Source organism: Anabrus simplex, chromosome 6, assembly GCF_040414725.1.
Source record: "Anabrus simplex isolate iqAnaSimp1 chromosome 6, ASM4041472v1, whole genome shotgun sequence".
Taxonomy (NCBI): domain Eukaryota; kingdom Metazoa; phylum Arthropoda; class Insecta; order Orthoptera; family Tettigoniidae; genus Anabrus; species Anabrus simplex.
In genome coordinates this window covers 269,256,348-269,283,823 of record NC_090270.1, presented here as the reverse complement: position 1 = coordinate 269,283,823, position 27,476 = coordinate 269,256,348, and the positions used below count along the sequence as shown (strand labels likewise).

General features: G+C 36.8%; 1 protein-coding gene across 2 annotated transcripts in view; it reads right to left on the bottom strand.

Annotated features, from left to right (window-relative positions):
* LOC136875728 (DGAT1/2-independent enzyme synthesizing storage lipids) overlaps positions 1-17,851 on the bottom strand; it is a 145,111-nt gene extending 127,260 nt beyond the window's left edge. The window contains exon 1 of one of the 2 annotated variants that reach the window (XM_067149299.2): positions 17,633-17,851. In XM_067149299.2, coding sequence (XP_067005400.1) covers positions 17,633-17,681 — 49 coding nt within the window. In that variant the 5' untranslated portion in view covers positions 17,682-17,851. The remainder of the gene's footprint in view (positions 1-17,632) is intronic. The other variant, XM_067149298.2, reaches the window with a different exon arrangement.
* Positions 17,852-27,476: the final 9,625 nt, after the last annotated feature.

Below are 27,476 nucleotides of genomic sequence, written 5' to 3'. Positions count from 1 at the left end.
CCAGCATTTGCCTGGTGTGAAAATGGGAAACCTCGGAAAACTATCTTCAGGGCTGCCGACAGTGGGATTCGAACCCACTATCTCCCGGATGCAAGCTCACAGCCGCGCGCTCCTAACCACATGGCCAACTCGCCCGGTTATTCCAATTCTATCTAGGTGCTTTTTTCAGATGGCAGTATCCTGTCAACAGTCCTACTACCCATCTTATATTTTCTCTGCTGAGTTTCAATAGTTCTTTAGTAAAATGACCAATGAACATAACCTAAATTTAATGGTGAAAATAATTTTGCTGTAAAATCAACATGATTAATTGCTGAAAAATAGCTGAGTGGCTCAGAGCAGTTAGCTGATTGGTACATAGCATGAGCATCCACTGTATAAATATACCTGCACCAATAGTTCTATTTTAAAGTTGCATAAAAAAAATTAAAAACAGGTTCACTCAACCATACAAAATTTGGCTGCTTACTAGAATTGAAGAATTCGCCACATTACAGACCCACCAATCAGGCTAAACCTGTACAATACTGGCCAAGAATCGGAAGCCTACATAGTATCTGGCTTGTAGACATTACTGGGATCCGATTTCTAGATCAATGCATAACACACAAACAACAAATAGCATAGGAAATTGTTTCTAGAAGATACAGGAGCAGTTATCTTTCCAATAAACCTGATAATAAGATACCTCTTCACTAAATGGAGATATGCAACCAGCTTTGACAGTGGAATGTACTAGCTTAGTTGATGATGATGCTTGGTGTTTAAAGGGGCCTAATATCGAGGTCATCGGCCCCTAACGGTACGAAATGAGATGAAATGGAATGACAAATTAAAAGTCCAAAATTCTCCACTGACCAGAATTCAAAACGCAAGGATGAAGAATGAATGGATGGAGATGAATTTAAAACAATCAGTGGATGCGACCCGCAATGCCTTACATTCACAGATTGGGACTGCTGCTATAGCATAACATTGAATTGATGATGCTTGCAGTCTAAAAGGGGTCCAAAATCCAAGTTATCGGCCCCTCATAACGGTACTTATCGCTAGAAATGTAGGACCATGGTATTTGTCATGCTACGGTACTAATCAAAAGTAGCAGAGACTCATGGTATTCCATACATTACGATACTACTCACAGGTTATGAAATTCGACATATACTACAGACCTATGGTTTTTCTCACATTGCGGCACCATTTACAGGCAACGCAAACCTATGGTGTTCAGCACATAAGAGTACTAACCACAGGGACGTTCCCCTATCCCGTGGTGTTCTTCACATAGTGGGTACTAATCATAGGCAAGGCAGAACCATGGTAGCTATCATCCCATCGTCCCGCTCATATGGTGGTACTAATCACAGGTACTGCAAAAGCCGACCGCACAGTGCTCCTGTGTGCTACTAATCACAAACCTATTTGGTACCTAATATAGTGGTACTACGCGCAAGTAAAAGCGACCCATGATGTTCTCCGCATGGTGGTACTAATCACAAGTAGTTTCATGGTTGCAAGACAATCATCCCTTGGTCGCCCCTTTTAGTCGTCTCTTACGACAGGCAGGGGATACCGTGGGTGTATTCTTCGTCTGTGTCCCCCACCCCCAGGGGGTTGTGTGTTTGGTCCGCGAGAGGTATTTTATTTCCCTCAAGTCCGCCGGCAAGCCGGTTAGGACCCCCCTATCCGCCACCTGGGACGCGCCACGTGGGAGTATCACCTCTCCCCCTGCTACGCCAGCGTAGTAGGTTCGTGGACTAGCTTAGTTAGTAGAGGTGCTATATAAGGTTGATAGGGTATCAGTGATTCAAATAAAACAACTAACAGCAGTCGCTTTTTGTAATACACTAACAATACTAACGGGGAACAGTTACTGTAATTCCTTATTTCATTTCATTTCTCTGTATACGAGTACATATGATAGTATAGCTTGGGTAAGATAGTAAATATAGAGAGAAGGCATATTACTTATTTTTATTTTTGTTATTATTTGTATTTAATTACATAGATCTTATTTTTTAATGCTCAAAACATGTTAGTTCATTTCTATCTTAAGGGTTAATTTTGTTCAACATATGCACACCTATTCAATACTATAATCAACTATTCAATTACATAAATAGTTATTTAATATAAATTAGTATATGTTTCAGTCCTTGTTTGGATCATCTTCAGTTAACATTATCATCCAGAATACAAATTCAATCAATCAATCAATCAATCAATCAATCAATCAATCAATCACTGACCTGCATTTAGGGCAGTCGCCCAGGTGGCAGATTCCCTACCTGTTGTTTTCCTAGCCTTTTCTTAAATGATCGCAAAGAAATTGGAAAATTATTGAACAATTCCCTTGGTAAGTTATTCCAATCACTAACTCCCCTTCCTATAAACAAATATTTGCCCCAATTTGTCTTCTTGAATTCCAACTTTATCTTCATATTGTGATCTTTCCTAGTTTTAAAGACACCACTCACACTTATTCGTCTACTGATGTCCTGAAGGTAGGATGCTAAATGGTTTATTTTGTCACCTATTCAATACATATAAATTTTACATTTAGGAATTTATTCTTAATTCCGCTTGAGACATGTTTCGCCCTTCATTGAGGGCATCATCAGTCAAAATTATCACCTCAAGGTAAAAATTTCTCAACTGTTCATTTAGATAATGTATATTTACTGTATAGTTACCAACCATTGGCAGTAATTTTTGTTAAAAACATTGACGCCGAGCACTATACCCTTCCCCCCGACTGTTATACTGTAAATAATTTTAAAATTTATAATTTCCTAAGAGTGCATCAATTATTCTTCAGAGCACCACTGCTGAACTCCGCTATAATTACCCAGTAATATTAAGCAATGGTGCCTACTTCTTATTCTTTAAACTTATATTGTTTAACCATCACCATTGTACAAGAGTTTCTCGTACTTAATTTTGCCATTGTAATGTATACTAATATGTGCAAGTTAAATACTAATCAGGTACCTGATTTTTACCTTGAGGTGATAATTTTGACTGATGATGCCCTCAATAAAGGGCGAAACATGTCTCAAGCGGAATTAGGAATAAATTCCTAAATGTAAAATTTATATGTATTGAATAGGTGACAAAATAAACCATTTGGCATCCTACATTCAGTATCTTCAATACGGACAACAATGATTTTTATCACTTGTTACTAATGTCCTCCCACGCCATCTCTCCACTGACAGCTCAGAACATACCACTTAATCTAGCAGCTCATCTCCTTTCTCCCAAGACTTCCCAGCCCAAAATTTGCAAATTTTTGTAACGCTACTCTTTTGTCGGAAATCACCCAGAACAAATTGAGCTGCTTTTCTTTGGATTTTTTCCAGTTCTTGAATCAAGTAATCCTGGTGAGGGTCCCATACACTGGAACCATACTCTAGTTGGGGTCTTACCAGAGACTTATATGCCCTCTCCTTTACATCGTTACTACAACCCCTAAATACCCTTTATTAACAATCATATTTATGTGATACTCCAATGAAGGTCTTTTCTTATATTAACACATAGAGACTTAAAACTGACAGAACTTTTCCTATTTGTGAAACTCACAACCAGACTTTTAACCTTGTTTATCATCATACCATTGCCCACCGTCCATCTCACAACACTATCAAGGTCACCCTGCAGCCGCTCAAAATTTTGTGACTTGTTTATTACTCTGTACAGAATAACATCATCTGCAAACAGCCTTATCTCTGATTCCACTTCTTTACACCTATCATTGATATATATAAGGGAAAAAAAAGGTCCAATAATACGGCCTTGAGGAATTCCCCTCTTAATTATTACAGGGTCAGATAAAGCTTTGCCTACTCTAATTCTCTGAGTTCTATTTTCTACAAATATAGCCACCCATTCAGTCACTATTTTTTCTAGTCCAATTGCACTCATTTTTGCCAGTAGTCTTCCATGATCTACCCTATCAAATGCCTTAGATAGGTCAATCGCAATACAGTCCATTTGGCCTCCTGAATCCAGGACATCTGCTATATCTTGCTGAAATCCTACAAGCTGAGGTTCAGCGGAATAACTTTTCCTAAACCCAAACTGCCTTCTGTCAAACCAGTTTTTAATTTTGCAAACATGTCTAATATAATCAGAAACAATGTCTTCCCAATGCTTACATGCAATGCATGTCAAACTGACTGGGCTGTAATTTTCAGCTTTATGTCTATCACCCTTTCCTTTATACACAGGGACAACTATAGCAACTCTCCATTCATTTGGTACAGCTCCTTCAACCAAACAATAATCAAGTAAGTATTTCAGATATGGTACTATATCCCAACCCATTGCCTTTAGTATATCCCCAGAAATCTTATCAATTCCAGCTGCTTTTCTAGTTTTCAACTTTTGTATCTTACTGTAAATGTCATTGTTATCATAGGTAAATTTTAATACTCCTTTAGTATTACTCACCTCCCCTATCTGGACATTATCCTTGTAACCAACAATCTTTACATACTGCTGACTGGAGACTTCTGCCTTTTGAAGATCCTCGCATACACACTCCCCTTGTTCATTAATGATTCCTGGAATGTCCTTCTTTGAACCTGTTTCTGTCTTAAAGTACCTATACATACCCTTCCATTTTTCACTAAAATTTGTATGACCACCAATTATGCTTGACATCATGTAATCCTTAGCTCACTTCTTCGCTAGATTCAATTTCCTAGTAAGTTCCTTCAATCTCTCCTTACTTCCATAACCGTTTCTAACTCTACTTTGTTCCAACCTGCACCTCCGTATTAGTCTCTTTACTTCTCTGTTATAATATAGTGGATCTTTACCAATCCTTACCACCTTTAAAGGTACAAACCAATTTTCACATTCCTCAACAATTGCTTTAAACCCATCCCAGAGTCTGTTTACATTTTTATTTACCATTTTCCAGCAATCATAGTTACTTTTTAAAATTAACTGAGTACAAAGATATTAAAATAAATATGATACACAGACACATTAAACCCATCTTATAAAATCTTTGTTTTTGAGTCTAAAATGGTGATTAAGTATATTCTGACTCTTGATGGTGTTCTCTGAAAAGTAGTAGATTCAAAGATGAAGAGTAAAATAGAGGCAGGTATGTTCTCTTAATACTGTGAACGTAACCATCGTAAGGAATATTGCTTGCTAGGTCTACAATATGGAACATTAGTGCAAAAAAACGTTGTTTAAAATACCCAATAAAATATCTGAGAACAATCTGAAAAGAAAAGAAAAGAAAGAAAGAAAGAAAGAAAAATAAGGCCCAGAAAAGTAAGAAGAAAGAAATTCAAAGTTAAGAAAAAGAGATGAATAATTAAAATACTGCTCACTGATTCTTTTCCTGCCTCACAGTATGTTCACCCATATTTTTGATATCTGTATGAGTGCGAGTATGTGATCGCCTGAGTTAGCCTTTTCTGAGGGGAGTGGCAAAGAAGGGGAAGGAGTGAAAAAAGTGGGGATGTTATGCTTATGTGATGAAAACTTATGTTTTTTTTAATTCAAAATTAATTATTATTGATTCGTCAAAAAAATATTAGAAGTTTCTTTTCCCAAATTTTGTTAAGATTAGAATTTGGATAATATCTTTGATCAAAATGAATGTGTACGTTTTCTAGTATGTTTAACATTGGTCACTTATAGGCTACCTGAATGATTTCTAGGTCTCCATTCAAAGAAGTAAATGTGTTCTCCTATTGCCGAAAGTCTTCTATATTTACCAGCATTGATATGTTCTTTATAGCGGGCTATGAAATTTCTTCCTGTTTATAGGCGCCTGATTGTATTTATTATTGTTGTTAACAGTATGCATATTGCAAAACAGTCTAGAGTTATTACTACTACTTCTACAAGCAACATTAAATTTCTTTTTATATTTGTGATTTGATATAAATTCCTGTTATAAGTGAAAGTGACAAAGCTTTTTTTTCGTCTTGGGTTCTTTAATTAGTATACCGACAGGTTTGTTTTTGATTTTATTAATAATCTTGTGAGCATAATTTTTGCTGCAACCATTGTTAACAGCTATAGTACATATGCTGTTAATTTCTTTTCTATAATCGTTATCCGAGAGAGGAACGTTAAAGGCTCTATAAACCATGGTATAAAAACATGCATTCTTATGGGCGTGAAGGTGAAAAGAATCTTTATTAATCACATTAATTGTCTGACAGGGTTTCATAAATACTGAATTTAAGAAAGTCGTTGCTTCTAGAGATTTTAAGATTATATAATTAATGGATTTTTTGAACTCAGATTCGAAGTTCAACTTAATTTGGGGACTTAAACTATTAAGTTGCTCATTTTCAATTTTTAATGATACATTTTTATATGAACTACATTTCCACTAAACCTTAAATACAGGGTGTCTCAAACCTTTTGGGTCAAATTAAAACAGGTGATAGTGGGACCACAATCGATTATATTGAGATACGGAACCAATGGTCAAAATGCATATTTAGTCTGTTATGAACATACACAGCGTTCTCCACATAACAACAACATAGCTCATAGTAATTGGTCAGAGTGACAACCGCTAGTCTCAATGCATATATTGCAACACCGAAAGCAGTTCTGCTGCACTTTCGCAAAGATCCAGGTTGTCTGTTATACACTGAAACAGGCAGTGGGTGATAAAAAGCGCACACCCCTGACCACCAAACAGACGTACTGTACACAACTTAGCTCATAACACGTGTGTCCTGTGACGACTGTATGCATCACACCGGCGCATTAACCTGTGCCACAAGCACACCACTATCCTTCGTGACAGATGTCCTTTGCAACAGACAGCTTGTCATGTGTCCATGTGTTGTACAGTGCAGGTCGCGTAGTGAAATATAACACTACTCGTCACGAGAGTTGGCAGACATGCATTTAATGTATGGTGAGGCAGGATGTAGTGCCCATAAAGTAGCAAGAATATACAGATAACGCTTTCTCAACAGGAGTCATCCTAATTGGAAGAAGTTTATCTCCGTGGATAACAACTTACGAGAGACAGAGTCGTTCACACCACAGAGAGCCGACCAAGGTTCCAGCCAAAGACATGTCCGAACACCACATTTTGTATGTATTATACTATATAATTTATGATCACTTACGTCTTCTACACTTTTACTGTACCAGCTATGATAACAGAAATATTCATGAATTTAGATTTTATTTTTGCTTAGTCCATACCTGAAGATTGGCAACAAGGAAGCATTGTACCACTGTTCAAAAAAGGAAATAGGAAGAAAAGTGAAAATTGTAGAGGTATAACCCTATTATCACATGGGCTAAAAATAATGGAGAAAGTCATAGACAAAAGACTGAGGGATATATTAGAAACACAATTAGAGGAAGAACAATATGGCTTTAGACCGAATAGATCGACAATAGACTTGATATTTACAGTGCGAACGATAATGGAAAAACATCTGAAAAGGAACAAGGAAATCATATTCGTATTTTTGGATTTGGAAAAAGCTTATGATACAGTTAAGAGAAAACATGTATGGGAATGTCTACTAAAAAGAAAGGACCAAAATCATTAATTAACAAGACAAAAATGTCGTATCATGAGAATAAAATCAGTGTACAAATGGGGGAGTGGTGACCTTTTATATTAAAAAAAAAAGAGGTCTCAAGCAAGGAAGTGCACTGTTGCCATTACTGTTTATTATATTGATGGATGAAATCATAAAACCTGTAAAACAGAGTAACAGTAGTGATGAATTGAATGCTTTGGTATTTGCAGATGATGTGGTGACTTGGGGAAAGGGAGAAAAGGAATTACAAAGGAGACTGGACATTTTGAATGAAAATCTGAAGGAGTTTGGAATGGCAATTAGTAAAAAGAAAACTGTAATCATGCTCTGTGGAAAACAGAAAAAGAGAAGCCAAGTGAACATAGATGGAGAATGGTTAGAGAATGCAGAACAGTTTACATATCTGGGTAACATTATTAATGGAACATTACAAGTGATAAGCTTTAACAGCTTCATTTCAAGTAATACTAATCCCGTATTGACTATAATCAATCAATGAATATTCAAGATAAATTTAAATACTATAATTAATTCAATACAATATATAATTTATTATATCTAGTACATGTTTGGTCCCCTAAGGGACATCATCAGCTAATAATAAATTAACATTAATATATCAGAAATAAATATTAAAATAGGAAAGGCACCTTAAAATTTTTGACATTTAAAATATATCATGAGAGTAAAATCAGTGTACAAATGCGGGAGTGGTGACCTTTTATATAAAAAACCCTATTATCACATGGACTAAAAATAATGGAGAATTTAATATTTAAAATAAGATCTTCGAAATTTTGTTAAGACAGATAAAACAGTTGAATTGTCCATATTTCTCTTGTTGATGTTCTTGGAAAATACCAGTTTTGCTTATAAAATCTCAAAATATCATTTGTTGTAAATAGCACACTTGATTTGTATCTCTTGGTGAAAGACTTGTTGAAACTTAATAAGCATTCCTTAGATGGTATAATAAAATTTAAATGCTTCAGAATTTAAAGTCAGATCGGGGTAATAGATATCATTTTATCTGAAATAAAATGAAAAAAAAAAAAAATTATATAAGTGTAAGTAACGTGAAATGGAAGATGAAATAAATATAACGTAATGTAATAAAATTGTATTACTTACTCATTATTGGCCCCGATGTGCGGAGAAGGACTCAATTCAAAAAACCTCAAAGAATTCTCAAAACTCAAAAGAAAACTAATGAAATTTGGATTAAAAGTGAAATCAAATTTCTCTACAAGAAAAAAGCTCATTTAAACTCAAAGCTTTATGAGGCACACCTCAAAGCCCCATTATCATTGGGCCCGACTGAATGGGACTCTTACCAAAAACATTTAAACATTAAACTCAACCTTATTTTGAATTTAAAACAAAGTAATTTGGATAAGAAATTAAGAGCATTATTTAAACAATGTGAAGGCTCTCCCGATATTTCCCCGAAACCAAGGGAGGACATAATAATAGAAACGCAATTCCATCCACCCATCAAGAATTTCTGATATATCCTTCAGTACAACAGAAGAAGCTATCCTTAGTAACGGACTCAAATATAATTGGCCCCACTCTAATAAATTAAAAGATAAGATAGATACAGTTGCAGAAATAGAACACTCAAAAATTACCTTTAGATCAACAAGAAGAAACACGATATGAAATCAAAAGAAACTAAAGGATATTTTAGTCAATCCTGATAGCAAAATTGAACCCAAACACACTAATAATAGACAATTAAAAGAACTTAAACGAAAGATTCAAGATAATAATCTTATAATTACAAAAGCCGATAAAGGTAATGTTACAGACATTATGGACAAAACTCAATATGTTGGAAAAACTGAACTATTCTTCACAGAAAGCAATATTACAATAGTTAGAAAAGATCCCACTAATGGACTCCAAAAAAAGTTAAAACAAATTTTGAAAAACAACATATTTCTGATGAATGAACAAGAATCTAAGAAGCTGCTTAATATGAATCCGAGACTTCCTACTGCTAGAGCGATGCCAAAAATACATAAACCTGGGGCACCCATCAGACCTATTATTAATTACAGGACTAGCCCAACATATAAAATTTCACAATACATACATAAATTTCACAACAATAAATCTTTAAAGAACTCTATCGAATTCTGTAACGCTACCAAAAATTTAGAATTAAATTCCAATCACACAATACACTCGTATGATATTAAAAATATGTATCCCAGTATTCCAATAAAAGAAACCATCAACATTATTAAAGAGAATTTGATCCAATTTAGCCACTTGAGCCAACAAGAAATAAGTGAATTTTTAATAGTCCTAGATTTTGTCTTAAACAATAACTATTTTATGTTTAACAACAAAATCTACCAACAAAAAGGTCTTCCGATGGGTGCCCCAGCATCAGGCATCCTAGCCGAAATTTATATTTATCACATGGAAAAAACTAAAATTATCGACAAACTTGATGGTTTGTACCACTGGTCTAGATTTGTAGATGACACCTTTGTAATACTAGATGAAAGAATTACTAATGGCCAGACCTTTTTAAACCAACTTAACTCCCTTGATCTATATATCAAATTCACACTTGACTCTGAAGTAAATAACACTTTAAATTATTTAGACTTGAAAATTACTAGAAATAATCAAAACCTTTCCTTTAACATCTTCAGAAAACCAACGCAGAGTGTCAATATGATCAAAAATTATTCTTTACACCCGGGAGCTCATTTAGCATACAAGAATGGCTATAATAAAGAGTTTGTAAACAGGATTATAAATAAAGTAAAAAAATAAGCCTAAGACTACGTTAATACAAGAACAAAAAGAAAAAGAGAATAAGAAATTTGCCGTATTTACATATAATAGCAGTAAAATATATAGTATTACGAATCTATTCAAAAAACGTAATTTAAGAATTGCTTTTAGGACTAACAACACAAACTCTAAATTATTTTATAACACTCATATCGTTAATAATAATAATAATAATAATAATAATAAATTCCAAAATTCGGGTGTTTATAAACTGAAATGTGCTAGTTGTTTAAAAAGTTACACAGGACAAACAGGTAGGAACTTCATTATAAGATATCAGGAACACACCAGAGCCAAGAAATACAACAGATACTCGGCCATGAGCGAACACATGACCGAATCCAATCACATGTTTACAAACATAGATAATGACCTTAAAATACTGCAAACCGTAAATAAAGGCCATTTATTAAACATATATGAGGAAATCTACATTTATCTGGACCAGAGAAACAATCCAACAAATAATATCAATGAGCTTTCTGAGAAGTATAACATTTTATATGAAGAACTATTAAAAGCGAAAGTTAGGAAGGAACGTCAGACTCTACGTCACACGCTCGGTGACACTCAGGTTGTTCAACTTAAGACACACTCTCCTACTTCCCCTCCACACTCCTCGCTCAGCATACCAACTACCAGTACTTGTTTTGAAGCAGATGCACACTTACCTCGCTAGAAGCGAGTCCTTCTCCGCAGCACATCGAGGCCAATAATAAGGAGTAAGTAATACGATTTTATTACATTACGTTATATTTATTTCATCTTCCATTTCACGTTACTTACACTTATATTATTTTTTATTTTTTCATTTCATTTCAGATAAAATGATATCTATTACCACACAGAACTTTACCATCACGGCCCCGATCTGACTTTAAATTCTGAAGCATTTAAATTTTATTATACCATCTAAGGAATGCTTATTAAGTTTCAACAAGTCTTTCACCAAGAGATACAAATCAAGTGTGCTATTTACAACAAATGATATTTTAAGATTTTATAAGCAAAACTGGTATTTTCCAAGAACATCAACAAGAGAAATATGGACAATTTAACTGTTTTATCTGTCTTATGACTTACAATTTTAACAAAATTTCGAAGATCTTATTTTAAATGTCAAAAATTTTAAGGTATCTTTCAATTTTAATATTTATTTCTGATATATTAATGTTAATTTATTATTAGCTGATGATGTCCCTTAGGGGACGAAACATGTACTAGATATAATAAATTATATATTGTATTGAATTGGCGGACCGCTTAATTATAATATTTAAGTTTATCTTGAATAATCATTGATTGATTTATTAATGGAAGTAATGAAATCAACCCTGAAATTAATAACAGACTAAGTAAAGGTACAATATTTTATCATCAAGTCAGAGGGCTTTTATGGGATGACAAAGTACCCAAGAGAATGAAATTAACATTATGTAAACAGTACTTCATACCAATTGTAACATACGGACTAGAAATGCTGGTAACAAATAAGAGACAAGATAGTAAGATCCAAGCAGTAGAAATGAAATTTTTAAGAACATCGGTTAAAAAGACAAGAAGAGATAGAATTCAAAATATTAAAATCAGAGAAGAGCTGAATATAGAACCGTTAGTACAGAAGATACAGAAAGCAAGACTGAGATGGTTCGGACATGTAAAAAGAATGGGAAAGGAACGGGTAGCAAAAAGGGAATTGGAAAGAGAAGTTAAGGGAGAGAGACCAGTTGGAAGACCGAGAAGAAGGTGGATGGATCAGATTTGGAAAGACATTAGAGAAGCTGGTCTGGATGTGGCAGAAGTAATGGAGCAGGAAAAGTGGAAGGACGGAAAGCAGTGGATTTATTTGTTTATCCGTGTTCAAAATCACTACAATATATTTACAAATACTCTATTTACACTTTGTCTCTCCAGTATTCAACTGTCGAGATTGCACATTCATTGGCTTCCACCAAATCCTCCATACTACATGGTTTAGGCAGATTTCTACAGGTGAGAAGGTGTCCATGATCTTGCTTTTCACCACACTCACACAAATCATGATCACCATACCCCCACCTTTTCAGGTTGGTTTTACAATGTGTCACTCCAGATCTTAATCTGTTAAGTGTCTTCCAATATCCATACTGAAGATGATGTCCTGCAGCTGGCTTCTCTTTCACGTCCCATAATCCTACAGGCGACTTCCTTCTCCAGAGCTCCTTTCGCCGAGATTCGGCTGATGATGGGATTGACGTTGTTGTTTGTAGGAAGCTCTTCCTCGATTTCAATCTTGATGGGTGGGCGTGAAGTCCAAACATTGGATGTCTTGGATCTGTTTCTTCCTTCTTCTTCTCAATCTCTGCTGCGAATTGTCTCCTAACATCTGGAGGTGCTACTCCCATAAGTGGAAAGATCTTATTAACAGGAGTTGGTCGTAAGCAGCCTGTAACAATGCAACCTGTCTCATGGAGGGCAACATCCACTTGATTTGTATGAGTGGAATTCCTCCAGACTGGAGCAGCATACTCTGCAGCAGAGACAACAGACACTAGGGATCTTTGACAGAGTTTGGCAGAACTTCATGCGTGTACGTCCATAACACAATAAATATGCATTTCTGACCATTGGTTCCTTATCTGAATATAATCGGTTGTGGACCCACAATCACCTGTTTCAATTTGACCCAAAAGGTTTGAGATACCCTTTATATCTGGCAATTAAAACACAGGAAAAAAGAAGCTAATTTTATCATTATATATAAAATAAGAGTTTTGTCTGTACATTGCTCAGAATTTAAAAAAGAATGGTGTATTTCTGTATCAATCGTATCCACAGTAAGAAGGAAATGCAATTTTTAATTTTCCATCATCTCTGTCTGTACGTATTATAATATAATTTATGATCACTTACGTCTTCTACACTTTTACTGTACCAGCTATGACAACAGAAATATTCATGAATTTAGATTTCTGTTACTTAGTCCATATCAACGCCAAGCCACGAGAAAATGGCTGAACAGAAATGAACAAAATTCAGTATATAAAGTTGGGGTATAAGGCAGTACAGTCTAAGTTATAATTTTTTTTTCATGCTAGGTGAAATAGTAGTTTACAGGAAGGCCTAAAATGTAATTCTCAAATATCGATGTTGTTAATGGTCCTACACGAGAAATACGATATAACAAAAGTTGTAGAGAATACAATTTTCAATCTTTTATGTCTTATATAGTGGGATTTTTTGTTTTGGTTTTTTACAAGTTGCTTTACGTCATACTGACACAGATAGGTCTTATTGTAATGGTGGGACAGGAAAGGGTTAGGAGTGGGAAGGAAGCAGCCATGGCCTTATTTAAGCTATAGCCCCAGCATTTGCCTGCTATGAAAATGGGACACCATGGAAAACTATCTTCAGGGCTGCCGACAGTGGGGTTCGAACCCACTATCACCCAAATACTGGATACTGGCCACACTCAAGCAACTGCAGCTATCGAGCTCGGTAAACTTATACACTTTTACCTTAGTTAGTTAGTGATGTTTTATTTTACCTGGCAATAATAAGGCCTTCAGGCCTTCTCTTCCATCTAACCAGGCACTGAAATATACATATACTGTATTACATTGTATCACTTTACAATAGATAATAGATTTAATAATTAAATTAATAGTATTACAAGAATGATGAGTGATAAGATTAAATTAAGATGAAATAAATTAGATGTAATAAAAGGATAAATTCTTAAAACTAAAATCCTACATGTAAAAATGAGGTAGTACCTAAAATTTAAGAACATTAAAAAACAGATTGGGTAAGAATTTTAGACTAATCTTCTAACAGAACATCCATGACAATAGAATGGTTGTGAGTAGCACCATCAAGTTTACAGATGATCCTTACTGGTGCATGAAATGTCTCCACAGTGCTTCCTTGAAAGTGCAAATAGCAGTTAACCCTCTGATACTTTTGGGAAGGAGGTTCCACTCACGGCAGGCAATTACCATGAATGATTTATCACAGATGACAGATCTATGGGTAGGTAAATCAAGGATGGAATTATTAGTAGATTTGGTGTTAAGACTGTGATAAGAAGATAGGTATTTGAAATATGAAGTAACGTAAAATGGCTGTGAAGAATGAAGGATTTTATGGAGATGGCATAGGGTATGCACAGTGCAACAGATTTCTAATCGGGGCCAAGATAGGTGGTTATAGGAAGGAGTTACATGGTCATAATACCGTAGGTTACAGACGTATCTCACACATGCATTTTGACCACGTTGTAATCTGCTCAATAACTTGCACCCAGCGTCTCTATAAATCATGTTACAATAGTCGAAATGAAGGAAAACCAGAGCTTCTACCAGCTTTGTTTTTTAGTTTTTCAGGAAATAAGTATTTATACCCGCGCAGCATGTGCAATGCAGAGAATGCTTTCTGGGTGATGTTCGTAATATGTATTTTCCATGACTACCAGGTATGATAACAAGAGATATCATAATTTAGACTTTCGTTGCTTAGTCCACATTAACATCGAGCATCACTAACATGGAAATATTATTGTTGTGTTAACTGACGATGGTGACGTTTCAGTCATGATTGTCTTAAGGTGAAAAACTGCATGCTTGTCAGCCTATATCAGAAAAAAAAAAATTTTAAACACTACCGAAATGAGAAAAAATTGTGAAGGAACATCATGAAACGAGGAAGGAGGACTCCCTTTACATTGGATGACTTAATATCACGGTCAGAAGAAAACTAGATGTGAAGGCCTGCAATATCGAAAGTCCAAAAAATTGATCAGCAATAACATTACATGTGCTTTATCTCTTCTGCTGCCACTGATCTCCGATAGATGGTATTACTGTTGTGTGCCAAGTAGAACAGCCTGCCTGAATATTGGCTGGAAGTAACTGGGGAGTTATATAACTTTTTTTATTTAGCATGCCATTCCTCTAGTTCATACATGTTCTGATAACTACTAGTACGTGGCACATTGGTTCATCATAGTATTACAGTTATTCGATCGCTCATATGAGGCTCTTGTAGGAATGGTTAGTGTGCATACTTAATGGAAAACAGCAGAGTGATGTTCACAAGTGTCTGCAGCCAGATCATTCCAGCTCTGGAACTTGGCATTATTAGAACGCCAGTGTTAGTGAAAAGTGAGAAACTGTGCCATTTTCCTTTCATTGAGAATTTCAAATGATAACATTGCTTTTAAACGCAACATTTCAGTCTGCTAATATTGTGTTCTGTTCGTAATGACCTATATTGGGTTCAGTTTAATAATTGTCTGTGTCTATCATAGTACCATGGAAAAAAGGATGAGTGGATTTTAATGGAACTTGGTATTTGAGTGTAGAATAAGGTCAGGTCTGATCTTAGTTATAAGTTGTTCAAAATATTTCAGAAGGACAGGGTGTTTCAGAAGAGGTCTAAAGCATAAAAATCGATGTGTCACTCTTACGGTTGGTTTTACAAGAAAATAGCTCATGGCACTGATTTTATGTTCTATACTTTTTCTGATACAGCCAAAAATAAGGGAAATATCAGTGGCAGTCATGTGAAATGTTAAGTCCAAGGAAACCAACACTATATACTGTAAAACATTTTGCTATGGAGATCGTTCTGGTCATGTTTAGAAGGCTTTGTACATCAGTCAGTATTTTTTTTTTTGAAAATTTACCGGATACTTGTCTTTTTTAATACCGGAAGGATGAGACCAAATCAAGATCAGCAATAATAGAAAACAACATGAAACTGCAAAAGGGCCAGAGAGAGCAAGGGAGTGAGTACATCACGACAAGCTACTGACAGGGAGAGGCATGCCTACTTATGCACCTCAGAATCTGGTAAACAATATGAGTGAACAAAAATATAATCATGCACATGCTAAGTAATTGTCCCGTCAACAACGGGTATTACAGCTAGTACAGTATAACTACAGTCTACAGTTATTCTTACCTCGCTTAACTTCAAAATTTGCCCTCCTGTTTATCATTGATGCAAAATGTTGATAACATTGTGGGTGGTCCAATATGGCATACCCTAGTAGCGAAAGGACAGAAAGCAGGAATGAAGTCATCTCTGTAGAGTGGTACAATCTAACAGGGGCATTTAGAACTGTTTCTCGATACAGCAGGAGTCTTGCTGGTCTTGTACAAAACCCAAGGACCGATACTGGCGAGCGTGCTACCTGATGCTACATCCCTGCTTAAACTACACTGTGCTGCACTGTTCACTTGGGAGTTGCCAAAGGAAAGCAAACCCTCAAGTTAGATTTGAAGCTGACTGTGTTTATTAGTCTATAGCCTACTAGCCTGTATGAAACAGGCTTGTACTTATACGGAAATTTGCTATTGATAAATAAATGAAAAACCAGATACAATATGTTTACAGATGTCACCTTCAATCAAAGATCCTGTTACTTTTAGCATTTACGCAGCAGAGATCTAACACTGCTAATACTTTACTTTTTAACATTGCACTAACACAGATAGGTTTTGGTTACGAGCATATAGTTTCAAGGTTATCATTTATATAATGTCTTATTCCTCAAAAGCTGCAATAATATGACATTCTATGTCATGCTGAGCCAGTTGGTAGACTGCTATCTCAATGAGCAAAATTACAGAATTAAAAGCCCTTTCCGACACTAATTATAAGAGGAAGCAGCCCGAACTCTCGAAAGAAGAGGATATAGAGTAAAGTATGTGAAAGGTCATGAAGAATATACAAGTGAGAATGATACCTAAGGTTCTAAAACCTGATGTTGGGGTCAGAAAAGAACAGTTGATCAAGGGAGCTCGGATAAAAAAATAAAATAATAAAAATTAAAATTAAAAAAACAGACAAACAATGGTTAGCACTCACAGGCTGTGAGTCTCTGAGTAACATGTTGCTCTCAACTCCACTTCAACAGATAAATAATTACAACATAACGTCCTTAACCTATACATTCCCACATGTTAGAAATAACAGATGTTCAGACTCAAGAGCTGAAAAATTAATTTCAGACTATTACATATATTTGATTCCAACATTTTTAAAAAATGCGCTGCTTGTTGGAAAATGACAGTTCATAGAAGTAAACAGAAAAAACAATCGCCGTATGCAACCTCTACACTATGTATGGTATTTTAAAAATCAGTGCCAGTTCATTAAATACATCCTAAAAGTAAACAATAGTGTTTTAACCTGATTATTGGTTAAAATTTTGGATGACAACGTTAATTTCCACTTCTACTGCTGTTCACTGACAAGTTGATTTCATAACCTCTTACCCATGAAACATTCCATGTAGTTGAACACTGCGCTAAAATACTGCAGCATTGTCAGATAAGTTATTATAAAATATTTTATTTAGGCCTATCGGCAATATCAGTTGACACTAAGTGCGAGTGCGAGTGCGAGGCGTCTAAAATCATAGCAAGAAAAAATGTAGATTAAAGCCTCGATTTAGGACATCGTAGGTCGCCCAAAGAGCGTAAATACCAGGTAAATACTAGGCAGTGGCGTAAAAAAAAATGAATGGAACCAAGGAGCATATAAGACTAATAAAAGAACCACGAACATCACTCAATGTTCACTTCATCACAGACTGTAGGCCTGAACGATCTGCAGTCTTCAGATTAGGAAGCAACGGCCGTATAAAAGGATATCATATGATCTTTAAGATAGAATGTCGTGACACGTGAGATATCCTTGAAGTGCCAGTACTTTTCCATCATTTCACAAGAAGTATTATACGTTGATGCCCATCTGTATACAATAGGTCCTCTACACCAAAGAGAATCGACTACAATATTCTAGTCTTGGCTTAAGCTGCGGTCTTTTTTTTCTTTATCATTATTATTATTGTTTTATTTTTATTTATTTATTTATTTATTTATTTTGTCAATATAGCAGCATTTACAATGTCAGAAATGCTGCTTCAAGCCAGTAGTATGTTTGAATACTGCGCTGTAGCTACTGTACCTATAGTTATCCCGTTGTTTTAGCTACGGGGTGAAAAAATTTGAACGAAAATCACTGCGGATAGGTAGACGAGTTGTTCACGTCTGTAGAATGTTACACTTTTTAGATATAAGCTCTCATCCATCTCTGTAATCTGCTTGATATTAAGTGCTCGAGGAACCATGCCTAATTTTTTTGTCTACCTCTGCAATACCTTCGGTCTGAATAGAGATTTCATCTATAACATCGCCATTACCACACTCAAGAAGTCGATCATGATCTTCAAGAACCTTTCTCCCAAGTCTTCCCAGCCCAAACTTTGCAACATTTTTGTAATGCTACTCTTTTGTAGGAAATCACCCAGAACAAATCGAACTGCTTTTCTTTGGATTTTTTCGAGTTCTTGAATAAAGTAATCCTGGTGAGGGTCCCATACACTGGAACCATACTCTAGTTGGGGTGTAACATCTTCAATGTTTGAGATATAAGTATCCTCATAAAAGGTATTCAACCCCTTTTTCACCATTTTTCACCCCCCTTAAGGAAATTTTCTGAAAAGAAAAAAAAAATGTTTCTTTATTTTTAAAGTAGATTCCAAATACCAATTTTTACATTGTAAACTGTTAAGTTTTTGGGATAGAGATGTACTCACCGGGCGAGTTGGCCGTGCGCGTAGAGGCGCGCGGCTGTGAGCTTGCATCCGGGAGATAGTAGGTTCGAATTCCACTATCGGCAGCCCTGAAAATGGTTTCCCGTGGTTTCCCATTTTCGCACCAGGCAAATGCTGGGGCTGTACCTTAATTAAGGCCACGGCCGCTTCCTTCCAACTCCAAGGCCTTTCCTATCCCATCGTCGCCATAAGAACTATCTGTGTCGGCGTGACGTAAAGCCCCTAGCAAAAAAAAAAAAGGAGATGTACTCATTTAAACAGTTCACCCCCTTAGCGATGGAATATCCTACACTGTAATATAAATGTATCCCCAAAATTTCATTTCCTTATGTCACGTAGTTTTGGCTGGGCGTTGATTACAGCCAGTCTGAGTTGGCCTTTTATATACAGTAGTCTCGATTATCCGACCTTAACGGGACCTGGAGTACGTCGGATCACCGAAAATGTCGGATAAGACAGGATAACTATGAAAATGAACTGAAACAAACAGTAAGGCTATATTGCAGTACTAAAACAATGACATGTTTTACGGTACTCTATTTACTGAATTATCAATTCAATTGTACAGAACATGCAATACTGAACGAAAACATTCCAAATGTCTTACGAAAAGAAACTCGTCAACAATGTCTTCTTGCCTCCTGATCCACATTTTTTTACTGAGAGATCCCGCCATTGATGAAAGATCAACACCTCCGTTGCGCTTGCTTCCGGCTGTTGCTCAACGTAGGCTAATGCCATTTCCAATGCACTTAATCCTTCACTGTAAGTCATCGTTTTCTCCTTTTGTTCTGCAGTGCCTCATTCTTCTTCTTCTTCTTCATCATCCTCATTTTCATTAGCATTCACAAAATCAATAATATCAGTGTCAGTTAGTTCAAAAAGCTCATCTTGTGCACACCACTTACATCTTGAGTCGTAGCATCCTCACACCCAGGAATGCAATTCAGTAAGGACACAATATTTTCCATGTTTTCTTGTACCACCTCCTCTCGATGTTCAACCTCACTCAACAATATGTTCCAAGACTTTGCTAATGTTGTTGTTTCAACTTCTTCCCAAGACTGCGCTATGCAGTATGCCACGTCTTTCATGTTGATTGGTTTTAACTTTTCTAACATGTCGTTGCCATTGACCATTTCCTCTATCAGAGATGAAAGGAGTTTCCGCCGATATTTCCTCTTCAATGTTTCCAGCACACCTTGGTCCATTGGCTGGTATAATGACGCCACGTTAGGAGGGAGGAACATGACTTTGATGTCACCACTTCTAAGTTGGTCTTCATTTGGGTGTGATGGAGCATTGTCTAATAGAAGAGGAGCTTTTCTAGGGAGATTGTTCGAAGCTAGAAATTTTTCTACAGCTGGAACAAACTGTGTAAAAAACTAGTCTTTAAAGATGTCAGCAGACATCCAGGCAGCCTTCTGATTCGTGTAATGGACTGGAAGAGCATTAACAGAAATGTTTCTAAATGCCCTAGGCTTCTTTGCTTTACCAATCATAAGCAATTTTGCTTTTAAGTTTCCAGTAACATTACTACAGGCAAGAAGAGTAACTCTTTCCTTACTACGCTTGTAGCCAGGTGCAGACATCTCGGCTTGGGCTGCGAGAGTTTTTGATGGCAGCATCTTGAAATTTAGCCCAGTCTCATCACGATTAAAAATCTGACCACCAGTTAATCCTTCAGCAAGAATTATTTCTTGAAATTCCTTTTTAAATTTCACAACCTCATCAGATTTAGCCGACAGTTTTTCTCCACATGTCTTGCGCCGAAAACAATGATGTTCTTTTTACTCTCTTGACTGCGATCATTGTGTTTTGGACATTAACTGAATTGCTACGATATGAATCAATGTTAATTTTTTGCCTGTGTTCAATGTATTAGTTGTTTTAAGATCTTTGTATCTTGCCCTACTTTACTATTTGGCTGATGATGACACTTGTAATGTGTCGAAACCGGTCCCAATAAACAAGTTGTGACTTCTTTTTAGTTCAACTTACAACGAAGTATTGAAAGGTGGATCCTTCTAATATTGTACATCTTCTTATTTCTCTATTCAATACGGAACGATCATGAAGTTTTTAACTTTAAATGATCTAGTCATACTCAGTAAAACCAAAAGCGATGTTATTAACTAAAGAACCAAGTCAAATGTAAAGGAAGCATATCAGCCTCTAAGATCATGTCAGGTCTAGCGCAGTTGAGTAGTTTCCATGCTCAGTGTTACGAATATAAGCATGGATGTGAGAGCCATTCTGTGAGTTTTATTTTGAATTAAATTATTGCCATTTCCAGTTTATTCGTTTTTAGATACTCATCATTGAAATTCTTGTCTGTTCAAATTGGAACAAGGGTCAATGTGAATTTACATCAGATGTGAATTTAAGGCTTAATTAGAAATCAGTTGAAAGCAGTAGGTCGTGGTTAAATAATTGCTGGATGCAGAGAGGAAGCGTCAAACTAAGTCAATCAGTTAGGTCAAAAGAGGTCTTGTGATAGGATCATCATTTATATGCTATGAGAAAGCAGACAGATAGTGTAGTTCATATAGGACGGTGGAATCATTTATTGTGAAGTTCATATAGGAATTCAATAGAGAGCCGTTAGTGCCATGAATAGACAATTAATTGATAGGCCTTGGGGACAGTAATAATGATGTTTAGCAGCATGTTCTTTGAAGTGAAGGCAGGGCCGTGGTTGCCTGCGTCTTAGATAAGCACAATTTCAATCTTCGAGAGGAATTAATGAATTAGAGGAGCCTGTGAGCTCCCGAATGTACTTGCCGTAGGGATCGACTGACGAGAGAAATATAGTCCCAAAGATTGTTTAGATAGTAGCCTATATGCAGGGAATGAAAATGAAAATCCACAGTCTGTTTCCAGTCATTCATCCACAGTAATTATATACGAGTGAGTAATGATAGCCATTCTGATCCTTTGCACCAGATTAGAAACAACAACGCATAATTAGGAAATTAGTAGTAGAGGAGATTAATGAGGGAGCGTAAATTGAGATTCACAGACAGTTAATCAGCGTCGGTATGCATGAGAAACTATGAACGTGGAATGGCAGAGTTCTCTCTTGGTCAGTGTGTGTTTTCTTTTTATGTATACTTGTGAGAATGACATGATGTTACAAGTGCATGTTCTCCAGGCCTATTTACTGATTTGATTTGTTGTAAATATGTGTTTTACCATGGTGAATTGAAATCCATGTGAGAGTTTTATGTGATTGTATGTAATTTTATTGTGTGTGTAATTAGTTATTGTGATTCACATACTATTATTAAGATAAGTGTAAGCTACGTGATAATACCCCCCCTAAATAATTACGTAAAGACAGTTAGGATTTCACCACAGTGTCTGCGGACATAAAATTTTAAGCTACTCATTTCTCATGAATGAAATACAAGTCACCCATGATTATATTGCAAGTATAGTCTGGTTATATTCGAGTTATTTGATTCTGAACGGATAAGTATTTCTACGTTGGCTTAGGCGTGCTGATGGACTCGTGAACATCTGTTGACATAATGTAAATTTATTTGTGTGTGTTTCTGTTTGGTTGTTTTCATTGAGTTTGATCATTTTGTGGTTTCATGTCTATTTGAATGAACTTAGTAACTAAATTTAACCAATTGTCACCCATTTTAAGTAGATAGCTTCACCCGATATTAATGCTGGTCTGTCGAAGTTTATGTTCCCCAAAATCTGTATTAGTGGTAAAATTTTAGACTATGCTTAGAGAGTTAGGACTGGACACGCCTGAGTGACTGGCTAGCTGGGGCATGACCAGATTTTGGTGGCGATATGGGGACAGTACCTGGACAGAACATTATCTTTCACACAACACTGTCAGAATACTGAACAAAAGGTGTGCGCTAGGAGTAATATTATTAGAAAACTAACGGGCACATCTTGGGGTGCATAACCTCATGTCCTACCCACATCTGCCCTGGCCCTCTGCCTATCAGCTGCAGAATATGCATTACCCATATGGAGAAACTCTGCCCAGGCTAAGCAAGTAGATATTGCTGTGAACGAGACTGGTCGCATAATTACAGGGTGTCTGAGACCAACTTCAACAGACTATCCTATCACAGGAATCACCCCTCCTCACATAAGAAGGGAAGCAGCAGCGGAAGTTGAATGTCGGAAGCAATCATCCGATCCATGTCACCCCCTTTATGGCCATCAAATGCAGCCTGTTAAACTCAAGTCAACGAAGAGTTTAAGAACAACCATACCCCATGTTGAAACGCCAGGAAAACGAAGGCATGAACTGTGGCAACACCAAATACGTAATCTATCCCTGAGTTCAAAGGAGGAACCTTCTGCAGGTTTTCGCCTTCCGTATCCCATCTGGAAGACCCTCAAGCGACTGCGGATAATTGTTTCAAAGTGCCAGTCTAACCTAGTTAAGTGGGGCTATGTACAAGGAGACATGACCTGTGATGGTGGATTACTACAGGATGAAGAACACCTTCTGGTTTGTCAGCATTTACCATCACCGTACACAAAGGAAGATGTTTTGCAGGCCAGTGATAAAGCTATCCTTGTAGCCAAATATTGGAAAAACATTATTCAGCAGTGTATCTGGACATGAAAATAAATAAATAAATAAATAAAGAAAGAAAGAAAGAAAGAAAGAAAGAAATAAACAAACAAACAAACAAATACCTGACAGCAAATACTAGTATATGTTTCGTCCACTTTGTGGACATCTTCATTTAAACACCATCAGTGCTAAACCATTTACATGGAATTATTAAAAGAGAACAATGGAATTAAAATCCATGGGGAAACTAGCACATGACGCATTAAAATCTAGAACGAGTCACCAAATTAAAATGCGAACAGGAAGTGCATCTATCAAGTCGTAAACATCACACATATTACTGGCAAGCTAATAATCACTTAAATCTTAAAATTATTCTTTGATGTGTTGATACACAAGGTCTTGATGTAGTGAGAACCAAATTACGTGTCACATATAACAAAGTGCATAAAAGATGTTTGAATTAGGATAAACATCCTCCTGTAGCGTGGATCAGTTGTGGTGAACTTCAACACGGAACCACTGAACCTTTTAAATATTGAGATCTTGTTAATGACAACCGCATGTAACACGTAAACCATGTGAGGTCTAAGAACAAAGTAAACATCCAAATTAGATTAAAGACTAAAGAGAAAGAACTTGCTTTTTAAAGTTTAACCTACGGACGTGAAGCTCATGATATAGCTTTAGCTACAAATCATAGTAACCTGAAAGAAACAGAGAACATTTTAACTGATGACCTTTCCATTCTTAGTGACTATTTTCAGAAATGGAGACTCCAACTAAACACCAGCAAAACTGAGGTGACCTGCTTTCATCTAAATAACAAAATGGCAAACTGTACTCTCCAAGTGTCTTTTAATGGAAAGGTCCTCAGACACAATAATTATCCAAAGTACTTAGGTATAACATTAGATCGGACACTCTCCTTCAGGCAACATCTAGTAAATACAGCAGCAAAGATCAGGAGTCATAACAACATTCTGCAGAAGTTGTGTAGTACAACCTGGGGTGCTTCTGTAACTACCTTGAGATGTTCTGCCCTTAGTTTATTTAATTTCTTTTCCGGGTTGAACCGGGCTTACGTCAGCCAGATAGGCTAGGATATAAAAGGCCAAGATCAAGGCCACACTAGTAGTGTAATTCTGCCTGGGAGACTGATTACCTCGGATCGAGTAGGGGTATTTCAGTCGCCTTGACAATGAATACTGCAATGTATTCGAAACGTCGGCAAACTGTACGTGATATGCGAACAGTACAACACGGTTCAACCCGGAAAAGAAATTAAATAATTCTTCACACCGTGGAAGCTTCACTTCTAAGATGCCCTTAGTTTAGTTTTCTCTGCGGCAGAATATTGTGCTCCTGTGTGGATCAACAGCTGCCATGTGAAACTTGTGAACACTCAACTCAACAACACAATGAGGATTATTTCAGGCGTAATAAGATCAACTCCTACCCACTGGCTTCCTGTCTTGAGCAACATAATGCCTCCTTCATTCCGTAGAGCACAAGCACTGTTGGGAGAATACACCAAGATAAATGAGAACCCTGACTTGCCCATCCACTCCAATATTCCTGACCTTCAGAGGAACCAGTTGAAATCTAGACATCCGCCAGTTAAGTTCACTCAGAAGCTCACAGAAGACAATTTCAACCTCTATGCCCAATGGAAGGAAGATTGGATCTCAAAAACAGGTGAACATCTCTGGCCTTTCTTCCCACCTAATTTGAGGTCTGATCTCCCAAGAAGAACTTGGACTATCCTTAATAGGATTCGATGTGGTCATGGTGTCTGTGCTGCGTCCCTGTATAAATGGGGAAAGATACAATCCCCCGAGTGTGACTGTGGTGCTCCTTTTCAAACCATCAAACATATTGTAAAGGTGTGTAGCAGAAGAGCCTACCCTGGAGATTGGTTTGATTTTCTAGAGGCCAATACAGAGGCTCTAGAATGGATAACAACTTTGGACATTAAAATATAATGTACTTGCTTTCTTGTTTCTGTATATATATGCCATACGATAAATAATAATAAATAATCCAATCCTGTTTTAAAGATGAAAAGGAATGATTGAAATCTGACATATGTAAACTCATGGCTGAAACTGTATTATATTTCTTTAGCATTAAAATACTCCTGTTAAGTAATGCTAAAACTTCTCCCTGTCTGTCCCACACAGTTCACTTCGCATTGTGGGCATTTTAGTTTGCAGACTCCCGAGTTTAAGAATTTACTAATGCCATTAACTTAACTTGTGTTGTAGAAGATTAGAGAATTAATGTTATTGGTCTTTAAGGCAATTGTGAAATTTCTTCTTTTGAACTAATTGGAGACTTGATAAATTTTATCATTATTATATGTAAACGTGATGACATTTTTCCTTTCATTCCTTGAAGTACTGGTGTGTGTACTGGGAATCTTGCTTTTATTTTTTTCACTATTTTGTCTGCCATGTTCCTTTTGTATCCGTTTTGAAAAATAATTGCAGATTCAAATTAATTTGGAAAAGAGCAATGTACCATGGTGGAAAAAACAAAACATTTTTTATGTGCTTCTGGGTGAAGAGAATCCTTGTCTGATAGAGTTGGAGGTCTGTGTGGGTTTCCTGTAAATGTTAAAAGGGAGATGTGTAGTGTCCCTTGTGATAGTTAAGTCAAGGTACTTAAGAAATGTTGTTACTAGCCAAAGACAAAGCTTGGAAGTGGAAACCTCGCCCACACATGCTAGAGAGGCATCCATGTTACAGTACATCCGCATGGGTGATATGGTGTTTCAGGTTAAGTGGGTGCTGGTGATTGAGGTGAAAGCTCACTGTGGTGTGCTGGAACCAACACATCACTTTGCCGTATGTAGCCTGAACGAGCTGCGGGTTGGGAATGGGACAAACCGAACCTAGGGGAAACCTATGGCTGTGACCTCAGTCTTGGTAACGCCAAGTGGGAACCACGTGAGTAGGTCTATTGAAGGTGGAACAAACCTGGTCGGGTTCGGGCCAGGGGTGGACTGCTGGATGGATGGCCTGAGTTGTGGGAGGACAATGTCTGGCGGAATGCCTCATCACGGATGGTGAGAACACGGCTTAGGACCCTAGAAGGGGCAAAAACCTACGTTATACGGAACATGGACATTCCAAATGAACCAACTAAACAAATACCAAGGGAAGCTATGCAAGCTCCAGAAGAGCAGGTCGAGCGGCAGGCCCAAGAGGAGAATATGGAGACAGAAGTCCCAGTAGGGCAGGCTGAATCCAAATCTGAAGAAGAAACAGAAGAAGCAACAAGAAAGCAGACTTCTGGACGAAAGGAAACAGGAGATTTCAAGGAGAAAGACTTGAAGATATCAGCATCAAAACTAAAGAGGATGCATATAGATAGACCACCTCGCACAAGTGCCTACTACAAGGAAAAGAAGTCATGATAGCAGCTGGGAACAGGGATAGGCGAGATGCTATGCCAATGACTACGCCCAAATGGCCAAGGTCGGAGGAAAGCACGCCATCAAGTTCGGCCACAAAACCACCCTCCAAGAAACAGAAGGAAGAAAAAGTCAGGGCCTTTTCGGTAAGACTATCCTCATGGAAAATTCTAAATTTCCATGGGAATTTAGAATTTTCCATTCGGAATTGCTAGGCGGGCAATAATTCCATTGTGGAGATTTATCTCCCATATGCAGTTATCAGACTGTGCCTCATATATAGGCTTCTGATAAGCTCACCTGCATACACCCAGCATCTGTGGGTAGGGTTTGACACATCCCACTCTGACGAGTCTAGTGTCAAACCTAAGACAAAACGCTGGTTAATAGAGCAAATGCCTGAAAAGCCTTACATCTGATAGACTATCCTCAGTTAAGGTTGCAATAATACCTAAGACCTTTCCAGATGGAAAACTCAAGGAGGAAGACGTGACTGAATTGTCATCTGCTCTGATAGCACAAATG